The sequence below is a fragment of the Terrapene carolina genome, unplaced genomic scaffold, assembly GCF_002925995.2.
Source record: "Terrapene carolina triunguis isolate 2854851 unplaced genomic scaffold, T_m_triunguis-2.0 Scaffold66, whole genome shotgun sequence".
Classification (NCBI taxonomy): Eukaryota; Metazoa; Chordata; order Testudines; family Emydidae; genus Terrapene; species Terrapene triunguis.
This window is the reverse complement of record NW_020664417.1, coordinates 25842651-25869292: the sequence shown is the minus strand read 5'-3', so window position 1 is coordinate 25869292 and position 26642 is coordinate 25842651. Positions and strand designations below refer to the sequence as shown.

The window sequence follows — 26642 nt, the reverse complement described above, 5'->3', positions numbered from 1 at the left end:
TTTTTTTTTTTTTTTGCTTGGGGTGGCCAAAAAGCCAGAGCCAGCCCTGTATAGGAGCATGAGCTTTCGTGGGTGAATACCCACTTCTTCGGATGCATGTAGTGGAAATTTCCAGGAGCAGATATAAATATGCAAACAAGAGTGAGTAAGGGTAGAGATAACGATGTTAATTCAATCAGAGAGGATGAGGCCCTCTTCTAGCTGTTGAGGTGTGAACACCAAGGGAGGAGAAACTGCTTTTGTAGTTGACTAGATGCACCACTACATGCCTCCGAAGAAGTGGGTATTCACCCACGAAAGCTCATGCTCCTATACATCTGTTAGTCTATAAGGTGCCACAGGACTCTTTGCTGCTTTTACAGATCCAGACTAACACGGCTACCCCTTTGATCCGTTATGAAAGCTTTTTCTTCAGTGCTATGAGCATTTTGAATATCAACAGTAGCTTCACTCTGTTTTTTTCAGCATCTAATATTGCTTATGCTTTCCAGTATAGTAAACAGTACTTAAACAAATGCCCATGGTTATAATTAAAAAAAAAAAAAAGTCCACAAAGTGGGTCTAGTTTACATGTGCAATATGGAGAACTTTTAACCTGAAGATAGTTAGTTACTTGAAGGAAATTCCAGTGCTAAAATGTTAACAATGGATCAAATATCTGTGAATAATATTCTGAAGTTATATATTTATCAAGTTAAGTAACTATTTCAGCCTTATTTCTGTGAACATGGCCCCTTTGAGGAAACATGAAGTGGTCCTTTGAGGTATAGAACCAAAATGCATAAAAACTTGTAAAACTAAATTGAGCAGACTGGGCCAGTGGATGACTGAGGTCAGAATAAATTCTTTGATGTTCTCTCTGCATAATGGAAAGTTATACAATACAATAATATTTTCCTTTGACTATTTAAATGCTGACAAAAATGTTGCCATATATTTTCTGCTGAAAAAGTATACAGATGCTGATTTTTTAAAAACAAATGCAAATAATTTAGCACTTTCTTAAAACAAATCATGTTACATAAGAGTATCATAACAGCCATTCTGGGTCAGACCAATGGTTCATCTAACCCACTGTATTTTGACAGTGGCCAATATCAGGTACTTCAGAGGACATGAACAGAGCTGGTAATCATCAAGTGATCCATCCTCTGTCATCCACTCCCAGCTTCTGGGGTTGTGTCCCTGATCGTCTTGGCTAATAGCGATTGATGGACCTATCCTCCATGAACTTATCTAATCTTTCTTGAACCCTGTTGCAGTTTTGACCTTCACAACATCTCGTGGCAATGAGTTCCATAGGTTGATTGTGTGTTGTGTGAATTGGTACTTCCTTTTGTTTTAAACCTGATGCCTGTTAATTTCATTGAGTGACCCTCTGATTGTTGTGTTAGGTGAAGGAGTAGATAACGCTTCCTTATTCACTTTCTCCACATCATTCATGATTTATTCATCTCTTTTCCAAGCTGTACAGTCCCAATTTTTTAAATCTCTCCTCATATGGAAGCTCCATACCCTTAATCATTTGTGTTGCCCTTTTCCGTACCTTTTCCAATTCTAATACATCTATTATGCTTTGGAGTGACCAGAACTGCACGCAATGATCAGTGTTGTCATCAGATGCTGCTTACAGTTATGAATGAGATCTGCCTGCCAATAAATTCTCAGCTCCTTCAACACTAGTTTCTGCCCTTCCCTCATATCTTAACTCAGTCCCTCCAACCATATTTTTACCTTCCATGCAGCTTCCCTGGGTCTCACTTAATCCTACAGTCCTGCCTTCACTGCCTCTTTTACCTTTTCTTGATCCTACTGCAGGTCCTAATACCTTTTTACAACAGGTTCACATGGTGCTTGTTTGATCTTTTACAGAGATTTAGCATATTCTGTAATTTACCTTAGGTTTGAATTCAGCAGTGGCACAATGTTGAGGCTTACAGGACTTCTAGGGTCTATTGCTGTTGGACTGGTAGAGAAGTCTCTCCTCCCCTGAAGGATAATTAAAGGTGTCTACTTGGTATAAGTAACAAGAAGAGAGCTGAAATCTGCTGACCACATGGACAAATGCAGAAATTCTCTGGTGGCCATATAGCATAGGCAGACTATCAACCAGTTTGGAAAATGTATTCTGCAACATGTGCCTTCTGAGTACTCATTTATTTCCTTACTTAATCTGAGGCTAGAAAATTATCATCAGTGTTTCTGTAGTTGTTACTTAACTTTTAGCAGTGACACAGAAGTATCAAAAAGAAGCACACAGACAGCTGAAATGTAGCATTCTCTTTGTAGTCTGTAGCTGTGCAATGGAAAATTATTTGCTTAGCTGTTGTACTCAGGGACATAAGTATTGTACAGTGTTGAGTTATGATAAACATAATAAATAGACTAAACATTTGGATATAGAATGCTCCCAAGAGAGGTTTCCCTGTAACAGAAGGATTACAACATCCATAGGAACTGGGCGTAGTATGTGGAACAACTTTGTTCTGATTAGATGAGACCTATGCCTTTTCCTTTCAGACGGGGTACTGGTCCTTGACTGAGACTCCTAGGTGTTACTGCTAAAACCGATTATGATGATTATTAATCGGTCTAGATACTTATGTGGCCCCCATCACTATAGTGTCGGAGCACCTCCAAAATATTTCAAAGTAGAAATAACAATCTTTCAGTGTCTTCCTTCACAGCCAGTAGAAAAACTAGCTTGATTCAGAGGCCACTTTAGCTATAGGCAGACTTGGCAGCTTCCTGGGGTGAGAGATTGGTGGTGGCAGGGCATGAGGCTGGCAGGGATGCCAGAGGGAGGGCACCTGGATGGGATGTGGGTGTGAGGGGCTGAGCCAGGGGATCTGGACTTGGGGCCTGGCCAGGAGTGTGGGGGCTGAGGTGTGGAGACCCCAACTCTATCCAGTAGGAAGGAGCCTGTTGCCCTCTGTGAAAAAGAGAGCAATGCTTCCAGTCCAGGTGGCTTCATGTGGGGTTAGGGGGTGAATCTCTGCTGCCTGTTAACCAGGACCTTACAGTCCGGGATGTGCCCCTTGCTGGAGCCCACGTCAGGGGCGCTGGAACGGAGGGGCCAGGAGGCCATTCCCCCCTTCACTTTTTACTGGCTGTAAGATCAAGCGAGGGGAGGAAGGGGCAGAGAAGAGTGAGCGGAGGGTGGGGCCTTGTGGTGGGGGACTGGAATGCTGGCGGAGTGGGGCCTTGGGGGAAGGGGAACTGTGGGGGCAGAGCCACAGTTCGGGTACTGGTGGCCCCCCCACGTTTAGGAAGTTTCTGCCATCCCTGGCCCACATCCCATTGGGGGAAGGAGCCAGGTGTGCTAAGCCACAGGCAACTGGTACTGACCTTCTGGGAAAGGGCGGCCCCAGCTGAGGGTTATCGCCCACCCAGGCAGTGGGTCTTGGCCACTTTCACAGCCTAGGGCAGAGGCCAGGGTAGGGGGACTACAATTTTCATCTTGGCCTTGGACTGTTCCCATCCTGCAGGGTCTGTCACCATGACCCAGGGGTCTCTGCAACCCCAGGCTGGGGTCTGCCCCACTAGCCTCTGACCCAGCTGCATAAGGCATGTGGGTGGAAGCAGTGGGAGAGGTGCTGGGAATTGGCTAAAAACTTCTCAGGGGGCTTGCAGGGGCTGGCAGACTGAAGTTTTGCTAGGGTGGTAGAGTATTTGAGCAGCCTCTCAAATAAATCTTGATTCATTTATTGTTTGTGCTTGTGGGATTGGGTGTGTGTTTATGTCTATGTATTCATGAAGAACATAATAATGTCAAGTTAAGATGAAGAAATAAGATTTACACTTAGTTCTGAAAGGGTTGATATCTGGCCATTTTTAGCTTTTGTGGCAATGAGTTCCATAGGCTAGGCGTGGCGCCTGTGAAGGTTCTTTTTTGTACACTTATGAGCCAATTCTTATTGTTTGACTTTGAACTGGACTCTGTTTAAAGAAGAACTCACAGAGAGAGTGCTGCTAAGAAGCTGGGCTGCTGCATTTTGTGCCATAGAATGCTTTTTTGGGTGTGTTGTTTCATTCCTGGATGCCTGTATAATGAGTGGTGACAGAGTATCACTGCTTGGATCACTTTGGCCAAGGCTCTGTCTGATGGGAGGGGGCATGATCTTGTGTCCATTCACAGATGGAAGGACTTTTCTTTCCCCCTGCCATGGCTATTTAGGCATTCAAAAGCAGTGAGGAGCCCAAAAAGACGCCAAGGCTGCAAATTGATAAGTCTATGGCCAGGCACCCTCTCTAGTAGAGGATGTTATAGAAGAGGCAAAATCTTCATAGTGCTTCCCTTGTCTCACAATTATCACTTCAGTATTAGCTGGGTTCAGCTTTAGCCAGACACTCTTTATCCAGGTGCTGATTTTGGCTGGGCTTTGGGAAAGCTGGAGGATGCTGCAGCACATACAGTGGTGACTCTACACATGGTACCTAAATGATCTATAAAATTTAAATGCCTCTTGCTTCACCAGCTATAAAATCTACAGCAATTCTATAGTATAGTATCCATTTGCTGCTTGTGCTATTTTTCACTTTTAGCCCCATCATGTGCAAAGAAGAAGTGTGTGTGTGTGTGTGTGTGTGTGTGTGTGCTTTGTAAGCCTGTTTATTGGGATGAATTTTAAAATATCAGTATCTGATTCTTTGAGTATCTGGCTCTCATGCCTGGCAGAGATGCCCAACCAGTTTGGTGTAACGTAGCTGAATGATGGCAACTACTTGGGAGAGATTTAAAAGCTGGGTGAAATTTAATCAAGAAGCTAAATTGATCCATGGTTGTGAGATAATTGGAGCACATGGAGCATCCTGATTCACATAAAAAAAATCCTGGAAAAGACAACAGTAAACTAATAATTCAGTTTTTAAGTGACTTTAACAATTGTGATATTGTAGTCTGATGAACAGAGAAAAAGCCTGGTTGCCTCATTCCATCTGGTTTGTTGTTATTAATGAAGCACTGGCAAACTTTGTGACATCGCAGAAATGACATGATCCGCTTGTGCATAAATCCAGGTTGGGTGAACTGCTGTAGTTCATTCTATGAAGATGCTAGCTTTTAGCTGAAACTACTGATGAGTAAGCTAGGTTTTGGGGTGGGGGAAGGAAGAAACCATTTATATCTTGGCTTTTTGTTTTGGAAGATCTGTATACGGATCCCAAGCTTTCCATGATCTCTGATAATTCTCCTGGCATACAGGGTAATATTTCATAGAATCATCTATGGTGGGGCTTCACAGGATTTAACAATCTTTGTTGAATCAGCTGTTGGCTTGAAAGCCAGTGCACAGTCTCCTGGAGATTCTATGGCACATGGAAGTCCCAGAGCACTGCAGTTTTGTAGAAGGAACCTGGCCAATTATAAACTGCAAGACTTGCTGAAAACTTGCAGTGGAGTTGGTAGTAATATCAACAAAGTTAGAGAGATACATCAAATGAAGGGGTAATCATGAATGTAGAATATGGATCCAAATTCTTTGAGGTTTGTCTATCACTTGTTAAAATTTGCTGAATGACTATGATGTTTATATACCACTTTTTATGCAGAGTTGACAAAGCAAAAAAGTCACAAACAATACACGAGGAGACAAAATTAGAAAACTCAAAATATTCTGTAGTTAGAACAAAGGTTACTGAGACAAAAAATATTTAAAGCTCAAATGCACTAACCATACTCGACAGAAGCTGAGTTTATAGCTACAAATTTGACTATCACATTCACTACCTATACTTAGCTTGAAAGCTACTGCCTACAGTTGTTTCTGTTTGGAAATCATTTGAATATCTGTTTTTACTGCCAATATCAGTTTTGTTCCTAGTTTAGCAGGGGGTGTGCCCCTACAGGAGACAGCTGATTTAACTCCTACCCTTTCCTCACACCAGAGACTGCATGCATTGATTTAGAAAACATTTCATACTCTTTAAAATTCCTCACTGGTACTCTGTCTCAAGCAGGCTGTTCAAATAAAGTAAACTAGATCCACGGTATCAAAATATTTTGGTAAATGAACCTAATCCTAATTTATGGCTTCTAAAATTGTTTCATGTTACTGTTGTCGGGTCTGTTTCTAATGGTGTAGACTGAAGTTATTTTCTTTGAAAATGAGTGCTGTACTATTAGATCTTGTTTCTGTCTCTGATATTCTGGGAACAATTAATGTTGATGGAGTTTTTTCCTCTGGTTACTTATTAAAAGGTACAAGTAAATGAATACACTAAAAGGCTTAAAAACAGACTCAGACTCTACAGCCATGGCCTTCTGTGTTCAGTGGTGTAGATAGTTTAGCAGCTTTGATTCCAAGACTCCAGATACTTTCTTGTGTGGTTTCTTAAATCATGATGTCAGGAGTTAAATGCAAACTACAAAGACAAGGCCAACAGCATAATCTAAACTTACTATGTATAGTCTCTAAATACTGTAAGTTATACATAGCATGCACTCCCACCATGATGTTTTTAAGTTACTGAACGTCTGAGTACGGTATAGTCAGCAGGCTCACTGTCAGGTTTATAAGCAGCTTCCTTCTGTTTAATCAGCAGAAATAGCAGACATACCAACTGTCCTAATCCTAGACAGACATTTGTGTTTCTTCACCTGTTGTCCAGCTTCACTTCTTGTTCTCACTCTCCTTTTGTCTCGTATTTTTTACCTAAATATTCAGCACCTTCAAGCAAATTATATGGATTTTGCTATATATTGGGATGAACTGCTAAATTCAGGTGAAATAAATCAAGAGTAGTATGTATTATATTTGGTTAACTTTAAAATATTGTCCCCAATCCTATTGTGCACTGTGGCTGTTTTAAGCTGCTCCACTGGTACAATGCAGCCTGAAACCCAACATAGCCAGCTATTAGGGTTGCCAGGAATCTGGTTTTCGTCTGGAATGGCTGGTCGAAAAGGGACTCTGCCACTGACTGGGATGCTAAAAGTCCGGTTGGCGGTGCAGCAGGGCTAAAGCAGGCTCCCTGCCTGTCCTGGCTCTGTGCAACTCCTGGAAACGGCCAGCATGTCCGGCTCCTAGGCACAGGGGTAGCCACAGGGGCTCCGTGTGCTGCCACCGCCCCAAGCGCCGGCTACGCAGCTCCATTGGCTGGGAACCTGTGGTGCCTGTGGGCGCGGGCAGCATGCAGAGCCCCCCCAACCCCTCCACCTAGGAGCCGGAGATGCCGGCCACTTCTGGGACCCATGCGGAGCCTGCCTTAACCCCGTTGCACCGCTGACCAGGAGCCGCCTGAGGTAAGCTCTGCTCAGCCAGAGCCTGCACCCCAAAACCCCTCCCGCAGCCCAACCCTCTGCCCCGGGTCGGAACCGCCTCCTGCACCCAAACGCCCTCCCGGAGCCCACGCCCCCTCTCACACTCCAACCCTGAGCCCCCTCCTGCACCTGAACTCCCTCCCAGAGCCCGCACCCCCTCCCGCACCCCCTCCCACACCCCAATCCTTTGCCCCAGCCCTGAGTCCCCTCCTGCACCCCAAACCGCTCATCCCCAACCCCACCCTAGAGCCCACAACCCCAGTTGGAACCCACACTCCCTCCTGCACTCCAACCCCCTGCCCCAGCCCTGAGCCTGCCTCTTGCACTCTGAGCCCCTTGACCCCAGCCTGGAGCCCCCTCCTGTACCCCAAAACCCTCATCCCTGGCCCCACCCCAGAGCCCACACTCCCACCCGGAGCCCTCACCCCCTCCCACACCCCACCTGACTGTCCCAGCCTGGAGCGCCCTCCCGTACCTGAACCCCTAATTTCTGGCCCCAGCCCACACCCCCAGCTGGAGTCTCCCCACCCCCTCCCACACCCCAATCCCCTGCCCCAGCCTGATGAAAGTGAGTGAGGGTGGGGGGAGAGCGAGCAATGGAGGATGGACTGAGTGAGGGCAGGGCCTGAGAGAAGAGGCATGGATGGAGCCTTGGGGCAGGGCGGGGCCAGGGGCAGGGCAAGGGTGTTCGGTTTTGTGTGAGTAGAAAGTTGGCAGCCCTACTAGCTATGGGAGAATCACTGAAGCATAGGGCCAATGTGTGGTAGTGGGGAGCAACCAAGGGAAGTCTGGCAGGATGTACGTATAATGAGGATGTGCAAAAAGTAGGATTATTTAGTCTGGGAAGGATAAAACAATTTTGTAGGGCAAAAGAACAATTCCATAACATGAAACAAAGGCCAATAAAAGGACAACAAATAATAGAAATACTATTTCATACAGGTCATTGGTTCATGTACTGTGGGTGGGCTTAATATAGGCTTGGATAATTTTATGACCACTGACTTGTAGCTATGCAAACTTAAATGAGAGTAAAGTCCTTACATGCTTCAAATGTAAGCTGAGCTCCTGCAAGGGTTAGAAGCACATTTCTTCCCCCATGTACAGAACTGCAAAATTGCTATGGGGATTTTTCACTTGGTAAAACCCACAGGAAGGGGTTTGGGGGAAGGAAATCTACATGAGCCTAAATTTTGGTAAGTGTACGATAAAAATATATAAATGTTATCTTTGCCCCTCCTTGGCTGTGGCTGCTCCCATAACCCCAGGAGTGTGTGGCTGGTGGAAAAAGAACTCTGCATAAAATAAATTAAGGTACTAGGCTGGATTTTTTTTCCAGTCCTAAAAATAATACAAATTATAAGAGAGAGTCTTGAATGGCAATATTCTAGTCTCTTGCCTCTGATTTTTGTCTGTAAACAGTGATGTTGTATCGCTGTATTTTCTAATGATGCTTCATGTCATTTTAGTAATAGATTAGTAACAGAAAAATGCTTTATAGGTGGGTACACCTTTATCCAAAAGGCTACTTAGAGCTGAATTATGGAATGACCAACACTTATGTGCATTTTATAGAACATAACATAAGAACAGCCATACTGTGTCAGACCAAAAGTCCATCTAGCCCGGTATCCTGTCTTTTGACAGTGGCCAATGCCAGGTGCCTCAGAGGGAATGAACAGAACAGTTAATCATCAAGTGATCCATCCCCTGTCACCCATTCTCATGTTCTGGCAAACAGAAGTTAGGGACACTGTCCCTGCCCATCCTGGCTAATAGCCATTGATGGGCCTATCCTCCACGAATTTATCTAGTTCTTTTTTGAACCCTATTATAGTCTTGGTCTTCACAACATCCTTTGGCAAGGAGTTCCACAGGTTGACTGTGCGTTGTATGAAGAGTACTTTCTTTTGTTTGTTTTAAACCTGCTGCCTATTAATTTCATTGCTTACCCCTAGTTCTGTGTTATGAAAAGGAGTAAATCCTTATTTACTTAGAATCATAGAAGATCAGGGTTGGAAGAGACCTCAGGAGGTCATCTATTCCAACCCCCTTCTCAAAGCAGGACCAACCCCAACTAAATCATCTCAGGCAGGGCTTTGTCAAGCTGGGTCTTAAAAACCTCCAAGGATGGAAATTCCACCACCTCCCTAGGTAACCCATTCCAGTGCTTCACCACCCTCCTAGTGAAATAGTTTTTCCTAATATCCAACCTAGACCTCCCCCACTGCAACTTGAGACCATTGCTCCTTGTTCTGTCATCTGCCACCACTGAGAACAGCCTAGCTCCATCTTCTTTGTATCCCCCCCTTCAGGTAGTTGAAGGCTGCTATCAAATCCCTCCTCACTCTTCTCTTCTGCAGACTAAATAAGACCAGTTTCCTCAGACTCTCCCCTAATCATTTTCATTGCCCTCCACTGGACTCTCTCCAATTTGTCCACACCAGTCCTGATTTTATAGACGTCTATCTTATCCCCCCCTTAGTCGTCTCTTTTCCAAGCTGAAAAGTCTGTCTTTTTAATCTCTCCTCATATGGAAGCTGTTTCATACCCCTAATCATTTTTGTTGCCCTTTTCTGTACTTTTTCCAATTCCAATACATCTTATTTGAGATGGATGCATGAGTAGTTCAGGATCAATGCCTCAATATGGAATTATTTAAGCACATAACCTGTCATAGGCCTACCAGTACAGCTAGTATTGGCACTACCAGTTCACTTGGACTGAATCACTAAGGCTCTGACTTCAGTGGTGCTACTCATATTCTTAAAATTAAGCATGTGTTTAGGTACAGCTCTTGCAAACACTTAAGGTAGCAATAGTGATGGTTTATTCCCCATAGCTCTTTTTATTTCATTTTCACTATCAGCCAGCACTGAAATACGCTGCTGATGCTCTAAGAGCTCTTAGATGAAGATAAGAGTTCTTGAATCTTAGATTAAAGCCAAGGTTTTAAGCAATGAGATGTAATGAGCAAGATGTAGAGGCTCCAGCTTCAGGTGATGCCTTGGCTAAGGCAGATTCAGAAAAAATGAAATGTGGTCTGTAAGACCAGAGAGAGGTTGGTGAATTAATGTGCATCTATGTTGCCAGTAAAATTATTTGAAAATTGGATTTTTGTTTTTAACCCTAGTGGCCTGATCCTCCTCTAACTTATACTAATGTTAATCCATGATTAACTCAGCAGTGTAAATGCGAAGAAAATTGGACCCCTAGTTCTTGTGTTCATATGAAATATAAAGACTAGGTCATTCTTTATAAAGGGTGTCTTCCCAGATAATCATATAGAAATACAAAACTAGTTGTTTGTTGGAATACTGAGTCCCACAACTAATTCATTTGAGAAAACATTACAATTGATAGATAACACCGGGCAAACATTTGACAGATCTGTAAACGAGTCTACGGCTCAACAAGCCAATTTCCAACCTCCAACATTGCATGTTCTAGACTGAAATAATTAAAATTAGATTGATGTAGAATCTACAGTATGTTATTATTGATTTATATCAGATATCTCTGACACATACATCTGAGGCATATCTCTCACACATATCTGTTGAACAGCAGGAAAACTTGTTCTTAGTCTCTGGATTATGCCAGTGAGTATCACTACTTCATGGTAAATAGAGACATGGTGGTATATTATTTTTCAGTACCACTCTCATCTGCTATATAGGCAGGAAGTAATATTTACTACTGAAAATGTATAAGTTTATCACCATTTTCCAAGTATGAAAGAGTTTGTACTCACTTTTATTTTTTTGGATCACGTCTGACTAGGCTGCATCTTGCTACCAGCTATTAGAGCACATGAATTATACTGTGCAGTATAGAGATATTAGTCTGGAAATTTGTTTCGGCTCAGATCACTGAGGGTGAGAAATCATTATTACATTTTTATTTAAAAGAAGCAACCCATAGTCAAAATTGTAATTTAATAAGCACAGCTTGTCTCCTTTCCAACTGCTGCGTAATCTGTAGTGGTGTCCTAAAGAGTTCCCTGTGACCTAGTGCAAGGCCCAGCCAAGTCCATGTAGAGGGGAGGAGGGCTGGGGGTAGTACACTTCATAGGCTGCTCAATTTAGCAGGCAAACTGCTTTTAGGCACCTTTTCACAGAAAGAGAATAGCCAGAAAGTGAGCTCTTACAATCATTTTAAATTATGTTGATGTTGTTTAGAACAGTGTTTCTCAATTTTTTTGAAAGTCTCAGCACCTGGGTCACACATTTCTATTAATTGTAATCAAAATGGTTCCACCCACTCCTTTGCCATACAGACACTCAATCTTTGTTGGTGCTGATACAAGGGTTCAAAGTCTGCTAAGGTGTTTTTTCTCTCTCTAAAGTATGGAGGAGTGGTGGATTTTTTTGTTTTGTTTTGGCAACTGGTAAGTTGGGGTGGGCAAACTTTTTGGCCCGAGGGCCACATCTGGGTATGGAAATTGTATGGTGGGCCATGAATGCTCACAAAATTGGGGGTTGGGGTGCAGGAGGGGGTGTGGGCTCTGGGGTGAGGTCATAAATGAGGAGTTCAGGATGCAGGAGGGGGCTCTGAGCTGGGGCAGGGGGTTCAGGTCTAGGGGGTGAGGGCTCTGTCTGGGGGTGTGGGCTTTGGGGTGGGGCTGAGGATAAGTGTTGGGGGTGCAGGAGGGTGCTCCGGGCTGGGACCGAGGGGTTCAGAGGGTGGGAGGGGGATCGGGGTGGTGCAGGGGGTTGGAGCAGGCTCTGGGGGGTGCTTACCTCAAGCAGCTCCCAGAAGCAGCAGCACGTCCCCCCTCTGGCTCCTACATGGAGGCACAGCCAGGCGGCTCTGCACGCTGCCATGGTTCCCGGCCAATGGGAGCTGCGGGGGCGGCTTGAGGCGGAGGCAGTGTGTGGAGTCCCCTGGCTGCCCCTATGCATAGGAGCAGGAGGGGGCACATGCTGCTGCTTCTGGGAGCTACACAGAGTGGGGCAAGGTCCTAGCCCCGCTCCTTGGCTGGAGCAGGGCAAGCCCGGGACCCTGCTCCCCGGAAGGAGCTTGTGGGCCAGATTAAAACGTCTCGAGGGCCAGATGCGGCCCCCAGGCAATAGTTTGCCCACCCCTGTGCTAAGTGGTCTTTTTATCCAGCCTACAAGGAAATTTGTCAGGGGAATATCCTCCTGTGGAAATGAATAAATAAATAACTATAATGTTACCTGGTCCATTTCAAAGGCAGAAGCACTAAATGGCTGTTCTGAAGTTTCTAGGGGCTTGTCTACACTGGCAAGTTTCTGCGCAGTAAAGCAGCTTTTTGCACTCAAACTGCAGCCGTATACATACTGCCAAGCCACTTTGTGCACAGAAACTCCTCAGTTGCAGCGCTGCAAAAAAACTACCTTGATGAGAGTCGTAAGGCTATTTGCGCAGAGGCTACAGCGCTCTATTGCCAGTGTAGACACTTGATTGCTTTCTCTGCTGTAATTGGCCTCCGGAGCTGTCCCATAATGCCTCAAGTGACCGCTCTGCTCATTGTTTTGAACTTGGCAGCCCTGGAGATATGCGCCCCTCCCCTTTCAAAGCACCCTCTCTGACAGCATTTGCGTGTGGAATGCTTGTGCTGTTGAACACAGAGGCAGGCGTGTGTGTGTGTGTGTGTGACAGAGAGAGGCGGGGGCTGATGTCGGGGTTTCCCCCTCCCCCTGCCTCAGGACTGGTTGCTTCCTGCCACTGTCTGAACTTACAAGACAGCATGCTGACACACTCTCTGTCCCCCAAAACACATTGTCTCCTCCACCCCCACACACACTTCAGTTGAAAAGCAGCTGGCAATGTAGTAGGATGCCCATGGAACAATGGGATTGGGAAACCTGCATCATGTGATGCTGTGCCTGCCCTATGAGCCATTGCAAACGCTTCCAAAAGCACCCTGCGGCCCGTTGCACAGTGGGATAGCTACCACAATGCATTGCTGTCTTTGCCATTGCAAGAGCTGCTAATGTGGATGCGCTCCAGTGTCACAAGGAGCACAGTGTGGACACGCAACAGTGGTTTAATTCCAGCGTTTTAATAAAAGTGGTATAATTTGTGGCACAGAAACTTGCCAGTGTAGAAATACCCTAAGATCTAGGGATAAAATTCTACCCTGGGTCCGGTGATTTGGCAATAGCTGGAGAAGGGGATGAAATCTACCACGGTAGGAAATTGCCCCTCCATTCTCGCACTCCCTCTTCCAGATTCGAACACAGTGCTCTTGTATTCATGGTGGTAGCATTATTTACATTTATATTTGTGACTAAAATCTATATGATTTTATGAAAATATGCGAAGGAGTTTAAATATAATATAACTGGAATATGCTTCATGCAAAAGGTATCATTACAAAGCTTATAATCTACTGAGTGTGGTCATCCTATTTCTATAAATGTATCACTTTGAAACTAGAAATATGAAATATAACTCTGAGGGCTTATTGTAATTATGCAAAGTGTCGGCCATTAATGGTGGTTTGGAATCTTGATGACTCCCATTAACCAGGACAATTATCTGCAAATGGCCCTGTTTTACTTGTAAGTCTCCCTGTATAGGGGTGTGCTGGTAAGTGGGTAATGAAGTCTTACAGTGACATGTGATCATGTCACCTGAACTGGAATCCATCTTTAACTTGGTGCTTTTCCATTGAGAAGGAGGGGGTGGGAACCCAGAGAGGGACAAAGGATTCCCGCCTTTTGCAAAAGATATATAAATGGGTGGAATAGAACAAAGAGGGAGCCATTATGAGGAATCCCCTAGCTACCACCTGAGCTGGAACAAGGGCTGTACCGGGGAAAGGATTGTGCCCAGACTAGGAAGGCGTCCAATCTGTGAAAGAAACTTATCAAACCATCTCTCAGGGTGAGATTTTATCTGTACTCAGTTGTATTGGGCTTAGATTTGCGTGTTTTATTTAATTTCACTTGGTAATTCACTTTGTTCTGTCTGTTACTACTTGGAACCACTTAAATCCTACTTTCTGTATTTAATAAATTCATTTTTTACTTATTAATTAACTCAGAGTATGTATTAATACCTGGGGGGTGGAGGCAAACAGCTGTGCATATCTCTCTATCAGTGTTATAGAGGGCGAACAATTTATGAGTTTACCCTATATAAGCTTTATACAGGGTTAAAGGGATTTATTTGGGGTTTGGAACCCATTGGGAGTTGTGCATCTGAGTGTTAAAGACAGGAACACTTCTGTAACTTCTGTAAGCCTACTGCTGTTAGGGGATGTGGTTCAGACCCTGGGTCTGGGTTTGCAGCAGGCTAGCGAGTCTGGCTCAAACCAGGCAGGGCGCTGAAGTCCGAAGCTGCCAGGGCAGAAAAGCAGGGGCAGAAGTAGGTTTGGCACATCAGGTGGCAGCCCCAAGGGGTTTCTGTGATCCAACCCATCACAATATTATTTTAGCATTTTGGTTTTCAGTTCTTGTATTGTGTTTTTTTTTTTTTTTTTTTCTGTATAAAGAGACAAGACACACAGTGCATCTGTCTTATGGGCTAACGTATTTTAGTTTCAGGGAAAGGTACTGGACTGGTAGTACACATACTAAAAGGTGCAGTAAAGGTAGCAATTATTCCCCCCATGTTCCCCTTTTCCTCCCTTCTCCACCATGTCAGGAACCCTGAGCCCCCCCCCATTCACCTTCTGCTACATTCCAGAAGCTCTGTATGTTCCCCATGCCCCCTTCCTCCATGCCAGGGGCTCTCGGTGCCCGTTGGTGCCTAGAACATTCTCTGTAAGTTTGGAATTGATCAGATGTGGTGTTTAATAGTTAGCACATTGCAAAAAAACAATCAAACATAAATGCCATTAAGTTAAGGGTAGAACCTCATTTTGCTTCGCCAAAAATGACAACATTAATGTCACCAGGAACAAAGGTGCGCTGGAACGGGCTGGCCAAGGGGCCATGGCCCCCCTACTTTTTACCGGCTGTAATGGTGAGCAAAGCAGGGCCTCAGGGGGAAGGGACGCCACAGGAGCGGGGCCTTGGAGGAAAGGCGTGATGTGAGGGCGGGGCTTCGGGGGGGAAGAGGTGCTGTGGTGGGAGGGGCACTCTGGGGGCGGAGCCACAGTTAGGGCTCCCCCACTTTTAGGAAGTTTCTGCCACCCCTGCAGGAACATCTAATAATCACTTACAACACCAGTAAGTTAGAGTGAATTCTGTATAGCCTGCTAGCTGCTACCAATCCCTTGGTTCCCTTATGTAGACAGACAGTAAATTAATCTCACCCACTGTCCCAAGTAAAGCAGGCCAAAAACTGACTTTCCCATCCCATTGCAAAAATAAAAATTAGTTCCAAAATGTAACAAATAAATAAATAAAAATTAAAAACAAGATGAAATTTCCTATGGAATGGGATTTCCAAAATTTTGTTTAGCAACAGTCAAAATGACACTTCCTTTTCACCTTTTTGAAATATTTCCTGGCAACCAAGGTGCCATCAGAAACCTAACGGATGTTGATCAGAATTTGTTGAAATAGTCACATTCCCACAGAGCTATCAATGTTGATGAATCGGCATTTTCCAAAGGCAAAATGTTCCATCAGAAATTTTTCATCCAGCTCTAGTCCCTAACAATCTTCTCTAAAGAGAGGTAGAGAAAATATATTGACACAGGGATCAAGCAAATAACTATACAAGTGGGAGGTTCTTACCAATTTCCTATTCTTCCATAAAAGAACAATTCTGTATTCTAACTAATAATTGAGGGAGGGAGTAATATTACACCTCACCAAAGCAAAGGCATTTTTATTAAGTAAATATTCATTTATAAAACATACATGCGCACATAGAAGAACAGAAAGAGTCAAGTTCTCTGATACAGTGAATTATACTAACTATGGGCTTCTGTTTATAGATTCATTAATTTATTTTCTGAAATTACTAGAGGCAGGGGGAAGATGCACAAACGTCTTGAAGCTGCAGGCCCAGGTAATCAGCATGTTATATATTTAGCAAATGACAATGCAACCCACAGAAAAATACAGAGAGGAGGGGAAAATACATTCCCCAGGAAAAATACATTTCCTGGCTAGAAAGACCTTGAAATTTAGAGAGCAATTTTCATTGCTTATTTGTTCGTTACAAATAAATAGCCCCTTGCATAAATAATCTGTTAATTCAGTCCACTGTCCCAGGCACATATACCAAAAATAAGTGGAATATGCATGCCACCACAGAAATAGGGGAAAGAAAAATGGGCTGATCATGACTAAAAAGGCCACCTCGATTCCTGAATAAACCGCCCTGTAGTCCAAAATCTGACTGTTTGTATAATATACTGAAAACGTAAAGCGCTATATTAGTGCTATAATTCATTATAGTACTGAAGACGGTGCAGTCTCAAGCTAGCTTTTATATAGCAGAAGAAAAACTGGAAAGGTATTTTATTTAAAGGCAAACAATTATTTAGTGTATAAATCATCTTTGTAACTTCACTGGAAAATGTGAAACCATTTATCTGTTGTCAGTGCCTTTCACAGTTTTGACTAACAAATCTCTATATAGGAAAGTATAGTTTTGGATAGCTGTGGATTTTGCCACCGCTACTGTTCAGCCCTGTCACATGAAGGTTCAGTTTTGCACACCATCCAAGTACAGTTTGGGCCTGTAAACACTAGAGACTCCTAACCATTTTGTTTGTTTTGTTATCTTTCACAGCAAGTTTAGGCTCCAGTCAACACGTGCAATGCTAGGAATTTTGAGATGCACATCTGATCTGTTTGGCAGGCTCTGACCGAACAGTTGGTTTAGATAACTGACAGGGATAAAGTTAATTGACAGAATTTCAGTATGTCTGGGAAATGTGCTGTTTTTTCTGCTAATGTAGATAGACTTTGTAAAGATTCTCCCCTTTTAATGGTGTAATACCTATTCTGTATAAAAAACTGCCTACCGCTGTGCTCAACAGCAAGAAACTCATCTTTACAGCTTGTAGATTCCCATATGAGAGCAGAAATTTTGTCTAGAACGCCAGATTTGTTTGTTGAACATAAATCCTCTATAGGTCCCCAGGGAAATGTTAGAAAAAGGGAGTAATCATTATAAACCACTTAGTGCTGTATGTACTGTATCATGTTGCTGTGAGAAAGTTATGTTTAATTGGCTCATAAAATAGGTTTAGTAAATCCTTTAAATAGTGATTTGGGCAATTGTGCGCACTGCAATACAATATTAGTGAGTGCATTATAAGGATTATAGTGTCTCCAGAATGGTCACCTGGGGACATATGGCTTTCTACTTATCAGTGATATTGGGTTTGGTGTTCTTTGTTTTTACTTCTACGTGATCTGTTCTTTTTATATCAAACCGCTTTCAAGTGTTTCAAAGTCAGGCTCAATCAAGTTATCATTAGCGACACATATGCTGAATTAAAAGTATACTGGTTGCAACAGAAGCTTGTTTTCAAATAACGTGCAAAGATTGGGAAGACAAGAACTGAATATAAAAGTGAGCCAAAGATGAACCTTCTTATCTGGGCCTATTTTGCATATGAGTCATAATTCTCATTCCTGGCTTTTGTATGCTAGACAGAATCCTTACTTAGTCTCCCATCTAGCTGAGTTATTAGTGTTCATTTAAAAAAGCTCTAGGTTTAAAGCTATGGAATTTGAATTGTGCTTTTACCCCTAGGGTGCCAGGAGTCTGGAAGGTGCAATAGAAAGAAGTGCATAAATTATATAGAAGCACTGGTGACTGTAGTATGCCTGACATCCAATACTTTTGAGTCTGAAGTCAATAAATATAACACCTAACAGATTTTTATTCACATTCCATGAAATAAAAGAAATGATGGCTTCTTTCTTTTGTTTTCTAGCTGAAGCTATAAACTACAAAAAGACCCTCTAAAAAACTATGCACTGCGTTTAAACGGCAAAGTATGCACTGCGTTTAAACGGCAAATTAAAACATGTTCTCAAATCCCTGAGGCTGTAGTACTATTACATGCACATTGTGTTCATACTAACACATGATCATAAACGAAAAATATTGATGGATGAATTTAAGAATCAAATTGTATAAATGTATGATGCTCATTTGGAAAATCAAATACAATGGTGATAAAGCAATTAGTAGTATATCATGATTTCACTCAAGATTTAAAACTCAAGTACATGGCAGTAATATCTTGCAATCACATTTTAATGAGCATGTTCATTTTATTCATTTTTAATTAAGTGGAAAAAATACTGGTCCTTTAAACAGAGATAATAAATGTATGAGTCTGACTTGCACAGACATGCAACACAAGAATTTATTGCCTGCTGTCTAGCTAGGGAACTGGGAATAATTATAGAGAGTAAGTTTACTGAAAAAAAAATACAGAAAACTTTAATGGAAAATTGTTACGAAGTAATGATTTTCACATTAAGCAATGCCTGCCTTATTTAGAAGAGTGTGTGTGTTTCTCTTCTTTTTTTAAAATCAGAGTATTAGTTACAGTTGTGGGTAGTACTATTTGTTTCTAAGAAAAGAATTGAACTGTATTTATGATTTACCAATTCAGGTTGCTTTGAGAAATGTATTTGGTGTGTGTTCATGTATATATGTGTATGAGAATGTGAGCAATACTAGGAAAAATTGAGGGAGAGTAGGAAACTTCCCCAGGCATTTGCAATCACTGTTTTCAAAATCTGAATGATTATTTATATATATATATATATATATATATATATAAAAATAACATCCATCCCTAATGGTTATAATATAATCTTCCAAAGACATCTTTACGCTTAAATAGCAGTGCGGCCTCGTATGTGTGTATATATATATATATATATATATATATATATAACATCCATCCCTAATGGTTATAATATAACCTTCCAAAGACACCTTTACGCTTAAATAGCAGTGCGGCTTCGTATGTCATCAGATGGACAACTCTAGTGCCTCTGCTGTTGCACAGAGATTCCCAAGCTGCAGTAGAGGGAAAACTGACCAGAATTGCCATGTTTTCACTCCTGTTCAGAATCCTGTGAACAGCAATAATTTCCTTTCATGACTGTTTGGGGAAGGTCTGAGACGCTAGAAACTAGAAGTATTCACTGATGCAGTGTGACTCAAAAACCAAGACTTCAAAAAGGGTGGTGTAAAGGAAGTGCGCACCTTATGGCAGTGAGAAAGTGGTAGAGTAATGGAAACAAACTCCATGAGTGCTCTAACTTACGTTAGGGTCCACTTTGGCCTTCTACTGGTCAAATATCTGGTTTACACGCAGGTGGCTTTAAGCATATTTGTCCCCTTTTTGTGCTACATCTCCCGGGAGTTTCAGCACTGGATTAGCCCTATGCTCCTTGCACACCTCTCCCTAATAATGTCTGTGCCTCTATTTGAGGGGTGAAGTAGAAAGCAGTCTGCTCAGAAGGTTATTCTTAATGACTGTTCCTTGGAGCAGATGATGAGCGGAGTGGATAGGAATGACAAAACACTGGGATGAGATATACCTTCATTGTTTGTGTTATGTCTTCAAAACTCAATCTCCAGACCATCCATTGTGAGACAGTTGCCCAAAATGCTGGATAATTTTTGGTACATTCTATACTTAGGCCCTATCCAGCAAAGCTCTCAGTGGAACTAACACATGCTTAAAGTTAAGAAAATGCTTAAGAGCTTTGCTGGACTGAAAACTTAATGCCACTTCAAGCCTTTCCAAGCTTTCTTTCCTGTCAGAGTACAGGAGGAGAAAGTTGTTAGCTGCAAAAGAAGCCATTGAACATTGGTCATCAGCAAAATACTACTACCACTGCTACTAAATTTAGCACATACCAATTACTGTATCACATTTAAAATATTTCAAAATTATGTTATTTCTCTTTTATGATTATTTTCTTCCTCTCTATCCCATATATTGTACTTGTTTTCCATATAAGAAACAAACATTTGTTACTAAGAGGTTTTGTTCAAAATGCTAACTCTTATTCTAACTTTTTTTTTAACTCCACTGAATGACTTTATTATGTGTTTAAGCCAATAGCAACTTGGATGAAGAACCTAGGATTAAAATTACTGGCTTCAATGACATACTTTCAGCATGAAAAGAGACATTTGTTGTTGGGTTTTTTTTAAATGAAATGTGACTATGTTGAGTAAATCATGAGAATTCTGTAGGAAATGCATCAGTCAATAAATGTTTGATTTTCTTTTTCTTTCAGGTATGACTTTGTAGAAGTTGAAGAGCCGAGTGATGGCACTATTTTAGGGCGCTGGTGTGGTTCCAGTACTGTGCCAAGTAAACAAATCTCCAAAGGAAACCAGATCAGGATAAGATTTGTATCCGATGAATATTTTTCTTCTGAACCTGGATTCTGCATCCATTATACTCTCCTCATGCCAGTAAGTAACATCATTTCAGGACCAAGAGGTATCAGGAAAACAAAATTTTAACAATACTACTTCTCAGGAGAGTGGCTTGATAGTTTAGGGTTAGTTACTAATTGTTATCTTTCATTATTATCACAATTATTATTCTTAAGTCTGTCTTCCAGGACCATAAATTTTATTTCCATAATATAACTACCCAAATGTTCTTGTAGTTAGCATGGATGGCTTTGGATTGGGAAGTTGTGGGCTCAGTTGTTCATGTAGAAACTTCAGAAAAACTCTTGCATTACTAACGCAGTACAGTAAAAAAGACATTTTTTTCTAGTTTTGGGAAGAGTTCAGCCATCATAAAGAATGAGTTTCTTGTCTGCTGGAAAACAACATTTCAAAACTACATGGTTGGTTTTTTTTATCCAGTTCCTCATAGCTTATTCTGTGTGTTTTATCTCCTAATTACCCTTACTGGCCATGTTGGCTAAAACTATTTTTAAACTCATTATTGAAGAAAAAACCATATTGGGTCAAAGTAATCCATATTGTAATAACCCATATTGTAACTCCGTTGGCTTGAAGCATAAAACTAACTTGAGTGGCATTGCACCAAAAATGCATTTGGCTCATTCACTTGAGTTTTCTTTCCATTTTCACTTCAGTTTTCCCATAATTTGGGTTTTGGGGGAGGAGGGGCACACAATCCTGATAGTGGCCTCAAAGTGCTACTGCAATACAAATAATAATAATGATATTTGTAAAGTGCTTTGGATACTTAGATGTAAGGAACTAAATAATTGCAAATTATTAACAAAAATGTGAAACGTTAGGGTTTTTTTCACCTGCAGTGGTTACTAAAAGACCATACATTTGCCACCTCTATATGTAACAAATTGGTTTGATAGCTTCTTAATAGAACTGTTACATAATCACAGTGAATCCTGAAACTAGCTCATTGTCAAATGTTCATATGAACCCAAAATTCAGTTCAGTTTGTGAACTTAGCCATGCTTTACAGTTTCAGACAGCTGAGTTAAAGGGAGCGGAACATGTATAAGTGAGGGCAAAATTTGACCAAGTATATTCAATTTTAGAAAATGGTAACATAAAATCCAAAAATAGGTGAGTTTTTTGGGGCAGCTGTCTAGTTTTTTTTCATTTTCTCCCTGACACATGTAACAGGTGGGAAGTAATATTATATATGATTTGTGTGTAATCCAAAATCCATCTGAAATTTGTGGAATGGTTTAAATAAACACATTCATAAGTTCCAGAATTCCCTTATCTTTACATTTATGCCATTCTGTACAAAATAGATGCTGTAGTAAGAGCTGATTATACTTACTTGAACTGAGAGAGGTGAATTTATATTATCTTCCTCATAATTTGATGAAGAGTAAGCTGGTTAGCATCAGCCATTTTTCTGATGGACAAGAATGTAATAAAAACATTAGAATGTTGTTTCTGCCCTAGTAGCTTCTCCCTCCAATCATCTATATAAGACCATAAGAATGGCCATACTGGGTCAGACCAACAGTCCATCTAGTCCAGTATCCTGGCTTTTGACAGTGGCCAATGCCAGGTATCCCAGAGGGAATGAACAGAACTGGTAATCATCAAGTGATCCATCCCCTGTTGCCCATTCCCAGCTTCTTGCAAACAGAGGCTAGGGACACCATCCTCGCCTATCCTGACTAATAGCCATTGATGGACCTATCCTCTACTCTCTATATTATTATCCAGTCTGTCAAAAAGTCTTGAGTTCAAGAGGTTTGTCCCATTGAGAGGATCAAGTGAATGAAGTTTTTGAAGAACAAATGCTGAATAAATGAGTTTAAAATGGGCATGTTACACGAGTGGTAAAGACACTATTAGGTTATCCAGATTATTCAAAGCAAGTGGTGTTAAAACCTTTTCACCATATCAGACTGTTATATATTCTGTATATGCCATTCCATAGAGAAATCTCACTTTTCTTATGCTTTTATAAAGCTCCCCTTTCTAGCTCTGCAGGATCATGAGATAGTCAACTCTAAGGTTGTATTATTTGTCTGTATAGAAACTCTGACATTATGATTGACTTTTACCCATTCTGGGCTTGAGGCAGATGTAATTTTGGAGGTAAGAAGCAACAGAGGGTCCTGTGGCACCTTTAAGACTAACAGAAGTATTGGAGCATAAGCTTTCGTGGGTGAATGCCCACTTCATCAGACGCAAGTGATGAAGTGGGCATTCACCCACAAAAGTTTATGCTCCAATACGTCTGTTAGTCTTAAAGGTGCCACAGGACCCTCTGTTGCTTTTTACAGATTCAGACTAACACGGCTACCCCTCTGATATTTGGAGGTTTCACATTCAGAAGTAGAGGGAGGAAATCTTTCTTTGTAAGGTTAAGTTAAAACAATGGCAGCTGTTTGAAGATTTGAAGAGATTTGGAATGTGAGGATATGTTTCTGAGAGATGGATTAGTGGGCAAGTGACACATTCATAATTCTCAATTTATCACATACATATGAGGTATGTATACACATAAAATATTATACATACAATTTGTATGTACAATATGGTACAAATATACATCATATTAGATATATACATGTAGTAATACTGATTTCACTTGCATAGGTATCAGTCAGGAGTATTTCCATTCACATCAATGGAATTTCACTGGATTGAGTTCAGAATCAGATAAAACACCCTTGATTTAAAAAGAAAAAACAAATCAGTGTTTATCTAGTAAACAGTAGAAATGGATACTTGTCTACATAGAGCAGTGGTCAGCAACCTTTCAGAAGTGATGTGCCGAGTCTTCATTTATTCACTCTAATTTAAGGATTTGCATGCCAGTAATACATTTTAACGTTTTTAGAAGGTCTCTTTCTATAAGTCTATAATATATAACTAAACTATTGTTGTATGTAAAGTAAACAAGGTTTTTAAAATGTTTAAGAAGCATTTAAAATTAAATTTAAAATTAAATTAAAATGCAGAGCCTCCCGGACCAGTGGCCAGGACCCAGGCAGTGTGAGTGCCACTGAAAATCAGCTTGCGTGCCGCCTTCGGCACGCATGCCATAGGTTGCCTACCCCTGACATAGAGCAATAAGATGGACTATGGGGACTATGATTTTTAAAGCACTCTAATGTGTTGTGCATTAATTGGTCCATATAGACCTTGCTGCTGTGCACTAGGGAACATTACAGAGAGATTACAGTATATACAACTGTAATGAGGAATGTATATAATATACATTCGTCATTACAGTATATACATGAAGAAAGCTCCCCTCCCCCAATCTTGATTTTGGACATCTACATACAAGTCAAAAATAGCTAAAAATACCCCATCCCCCCAAATTGAGTTGTTAACCCTCCCCCCCAAACAGAAGCCCTAAGTATAACAGATACCCCTTTTTCAATTCCAAAAGTAATTGTGTGGCTATGTATTCATTTCTCCCTTTGGAATAGGAAATGCTCTTTATACCCCAAATTTTATCATGTAACGAACTATAAAGTATAATATTTCATATTTCAATAATGCAGCCCATGCAACCATCAACTATGTGGCACTGTATATTTCACATTAATCACAAGTGATGAGCTTCAAAACTGAATTTACTTAATCTAAGCTACAGATATTGAAAACTTGCACAAAACTTACTGTCACTAATTTTGCTGTTAACTGTAATTCTGGGGGGTGGGAGGTTAGTGCTCCTACAATAGAAATATTGTGGGGGGCTCTACCTCCACATAAACCTGTTACATGCCCTGGAGGGAAGGGGGGAACATGATGGGAGCGGGACCCAGAGGATCTGGAGTGGCTGCCATGGAGCCTGGGATTAGGGAGCAGAAGCCAGAGTGTCTGGAACAGGCCTGGGAGCAGGTAGGAACCCTGAGATCCTCCTTCCCAGCCTGGAGACCCCCCTCACTCCCCCTCCTATTTCTCTACCTCTCCTCAATTCCCAGGGACCTTCCACCCCCTCTGTGTAATCCTATATCACACTATACTTCAAAAGAGGTAGAAATCCACATGTCCAAAAATGAAAGATGGTTCTGGTTGTGCAGAAGCAAAAAGTCTAAATGAATGCAGAGTAAAGTAATCAAACGGATGCTGAAAAATAACTGATCTACTTTTATGACTTGGTCCTAAACAGTTAACATGTTCCTTCCCCTGCCCCCATTCTGCTCGGGGGGGGATGGGGGGAGGTAGGCCTGGCAGATTAGCAATGAGAAATTGTTTGAGGAGAAATGAAGCAAAACTGAAATAAAGCAGTGCAAGCTTGTTTCTGTTGTTGGAGGCCACACACAGTGAGGGGCACAGGACACATTTCAGGTCTCCTAAGGCAGGGGGAATGACTTTGTTTAATTCTGCTGTAATTTATAATAGTTTTTTTTTAAACTTTTGTATATTAAATTGCAAACCAACATTTTACATGATGATTTAGTATCCGAAGAATGGTGGTAAGTCTGATGACTTTATTTCTCAGACTTAATCAGACAAAAGGAGTTTCAGCAGCTTTGACTTCCTCAGCCACATCATTTTATAGAAAGCTCTTACTCTAGTTCAGACCCTACCCAGTGTAGATGGCAAAGATTCCCTGACCAGATCTAATGATTTTTCTTCAAATACTTGTGTACATAGTACAGAATTCAGACATGTGAAGCTCTTCACTTTTCGAGTACTTACCAGCGGGCCATCCCTTATTTTAGACCTAATTTTATTTCATCTCCTCTGTTTTATACTTGTTCTTCAGAAACTTCATACACTTGTATATATAATTTATACTTGTACATTATTTGTTTTGGAGTCTTAGGAAGCAGAGGTGTTGGAAATTGTCTGTACTATAGAAACTAACTTGGTATCATTTTAAGCTTCCTAACTTTTTTTTTAAAAATGCCCATCATTTTGAGTCATTCTTCCATGTTGCGTCCAATTGTTTTGAGTCTTTGCTTCATGGAGAGGTACATTACGCACTAAGGATTACTTAATGATGATTTTGCAATTCAGCTTTTTTTGTGTGTAAAGGGGGAAAAAATGTTGCCAAAGAAATGATTTCCAGTAATCTTCAAGTATGTTGTGAAAACCTATTCCACTTCTTCCCCTCCTTCCCCCAATACATTGGTAATTTACACAGTAACCATATACGATTGAAAGAAACCTTATGAACTATGACAATATGTGTCTGGGTAACATTCTTTCTGGTGACTTGTTTAGTTTCAGTTATGTCAGTTACAACTTTGGCGTAGAGAGTTTGATGTAATAAAATCTATTGTTACTTGGGGGAGCAAGTGAATGGGACACTTGATGCCTCAGGTGCCATTAAGGAATGCATGACTGATTGCCAAAGTAGTTATTATTATTCAGGGGATTGAGAACAAAGCTGCTCCAGTTGAAGCTGGGGGTGACTATATCCCCCATCTTTCTTGGCACATGGTAGCATGTCATTTGTCATTGAAGATCATGCCAAATTTTTTTTTGCAAGAAATATACTTACCCTCTTGTATACAAATTGAGATGGAAATGGAAATCCAAGAATCTTCTGAAAGATCACCCTAGTTTTAAAGGTAATTTGTCAGATGCTTTAGCTTTGGTTGTAATAGATGGGAGTCCTGGTGCCACAGGTGAAGAACACGGAGTGCACCATCATCACTCTGAGAGCCAAAACCAAGCTGGAGAGGACCCTGAAGGATGCCATCCGCTGCCAACATGTGGAAAACCTGAAACAGAAGCTGGACAGGGCAAGGCCTTCGAGATGACATGCAAGTGGGACGCCAGCAACCACTTCCTCCCCGAGGGCAGCTTCACCCAATTTGCCAACTGGAGGTTCATCGACCGGGCCCGGTTCAACTGCGTCCCGCTGAACGTAGCCATCCGCCGTGGAAATTGGGACAAGCAATGCAGGGAGTGCGGCTATGCCAACAAGACACTACCCCATGTCTTGTGTAGCTGCAAACCCCATTCCAGAGCCTGGCAGCTGCGATACAATGCCATCCAAGATCGCATGGTCAGAGCCATCCTGCCACCTGTGGGGAAGGTTGCCGTGAACTCCGCCATCCCCGGAACC

General features: G+C 41.7%; 1 protein-coding gene across 1 annotated transcript in view; it reads left to right on the top strand.

Annotated features, from left to right (window-relative positions):
- The window catches only part of PDGFC (platelet derived growth factor C), a 225870-nt gene that overhangs the window by 137068 nt on the left and 62160 nt on the right, over positions 1 to 26642 (top strand). Inside the window, exon 3 of the mRNA XM_024211549.3 lies at positions 20419 to 20599. Within this exon, the coding sequence (XP_024067317.1) occupies positions 20419 to 20599 (181 nt within the window). The remainder of the gene's footprint in view (positions 1 to 20418; positions 20600 to 26642) is intronic.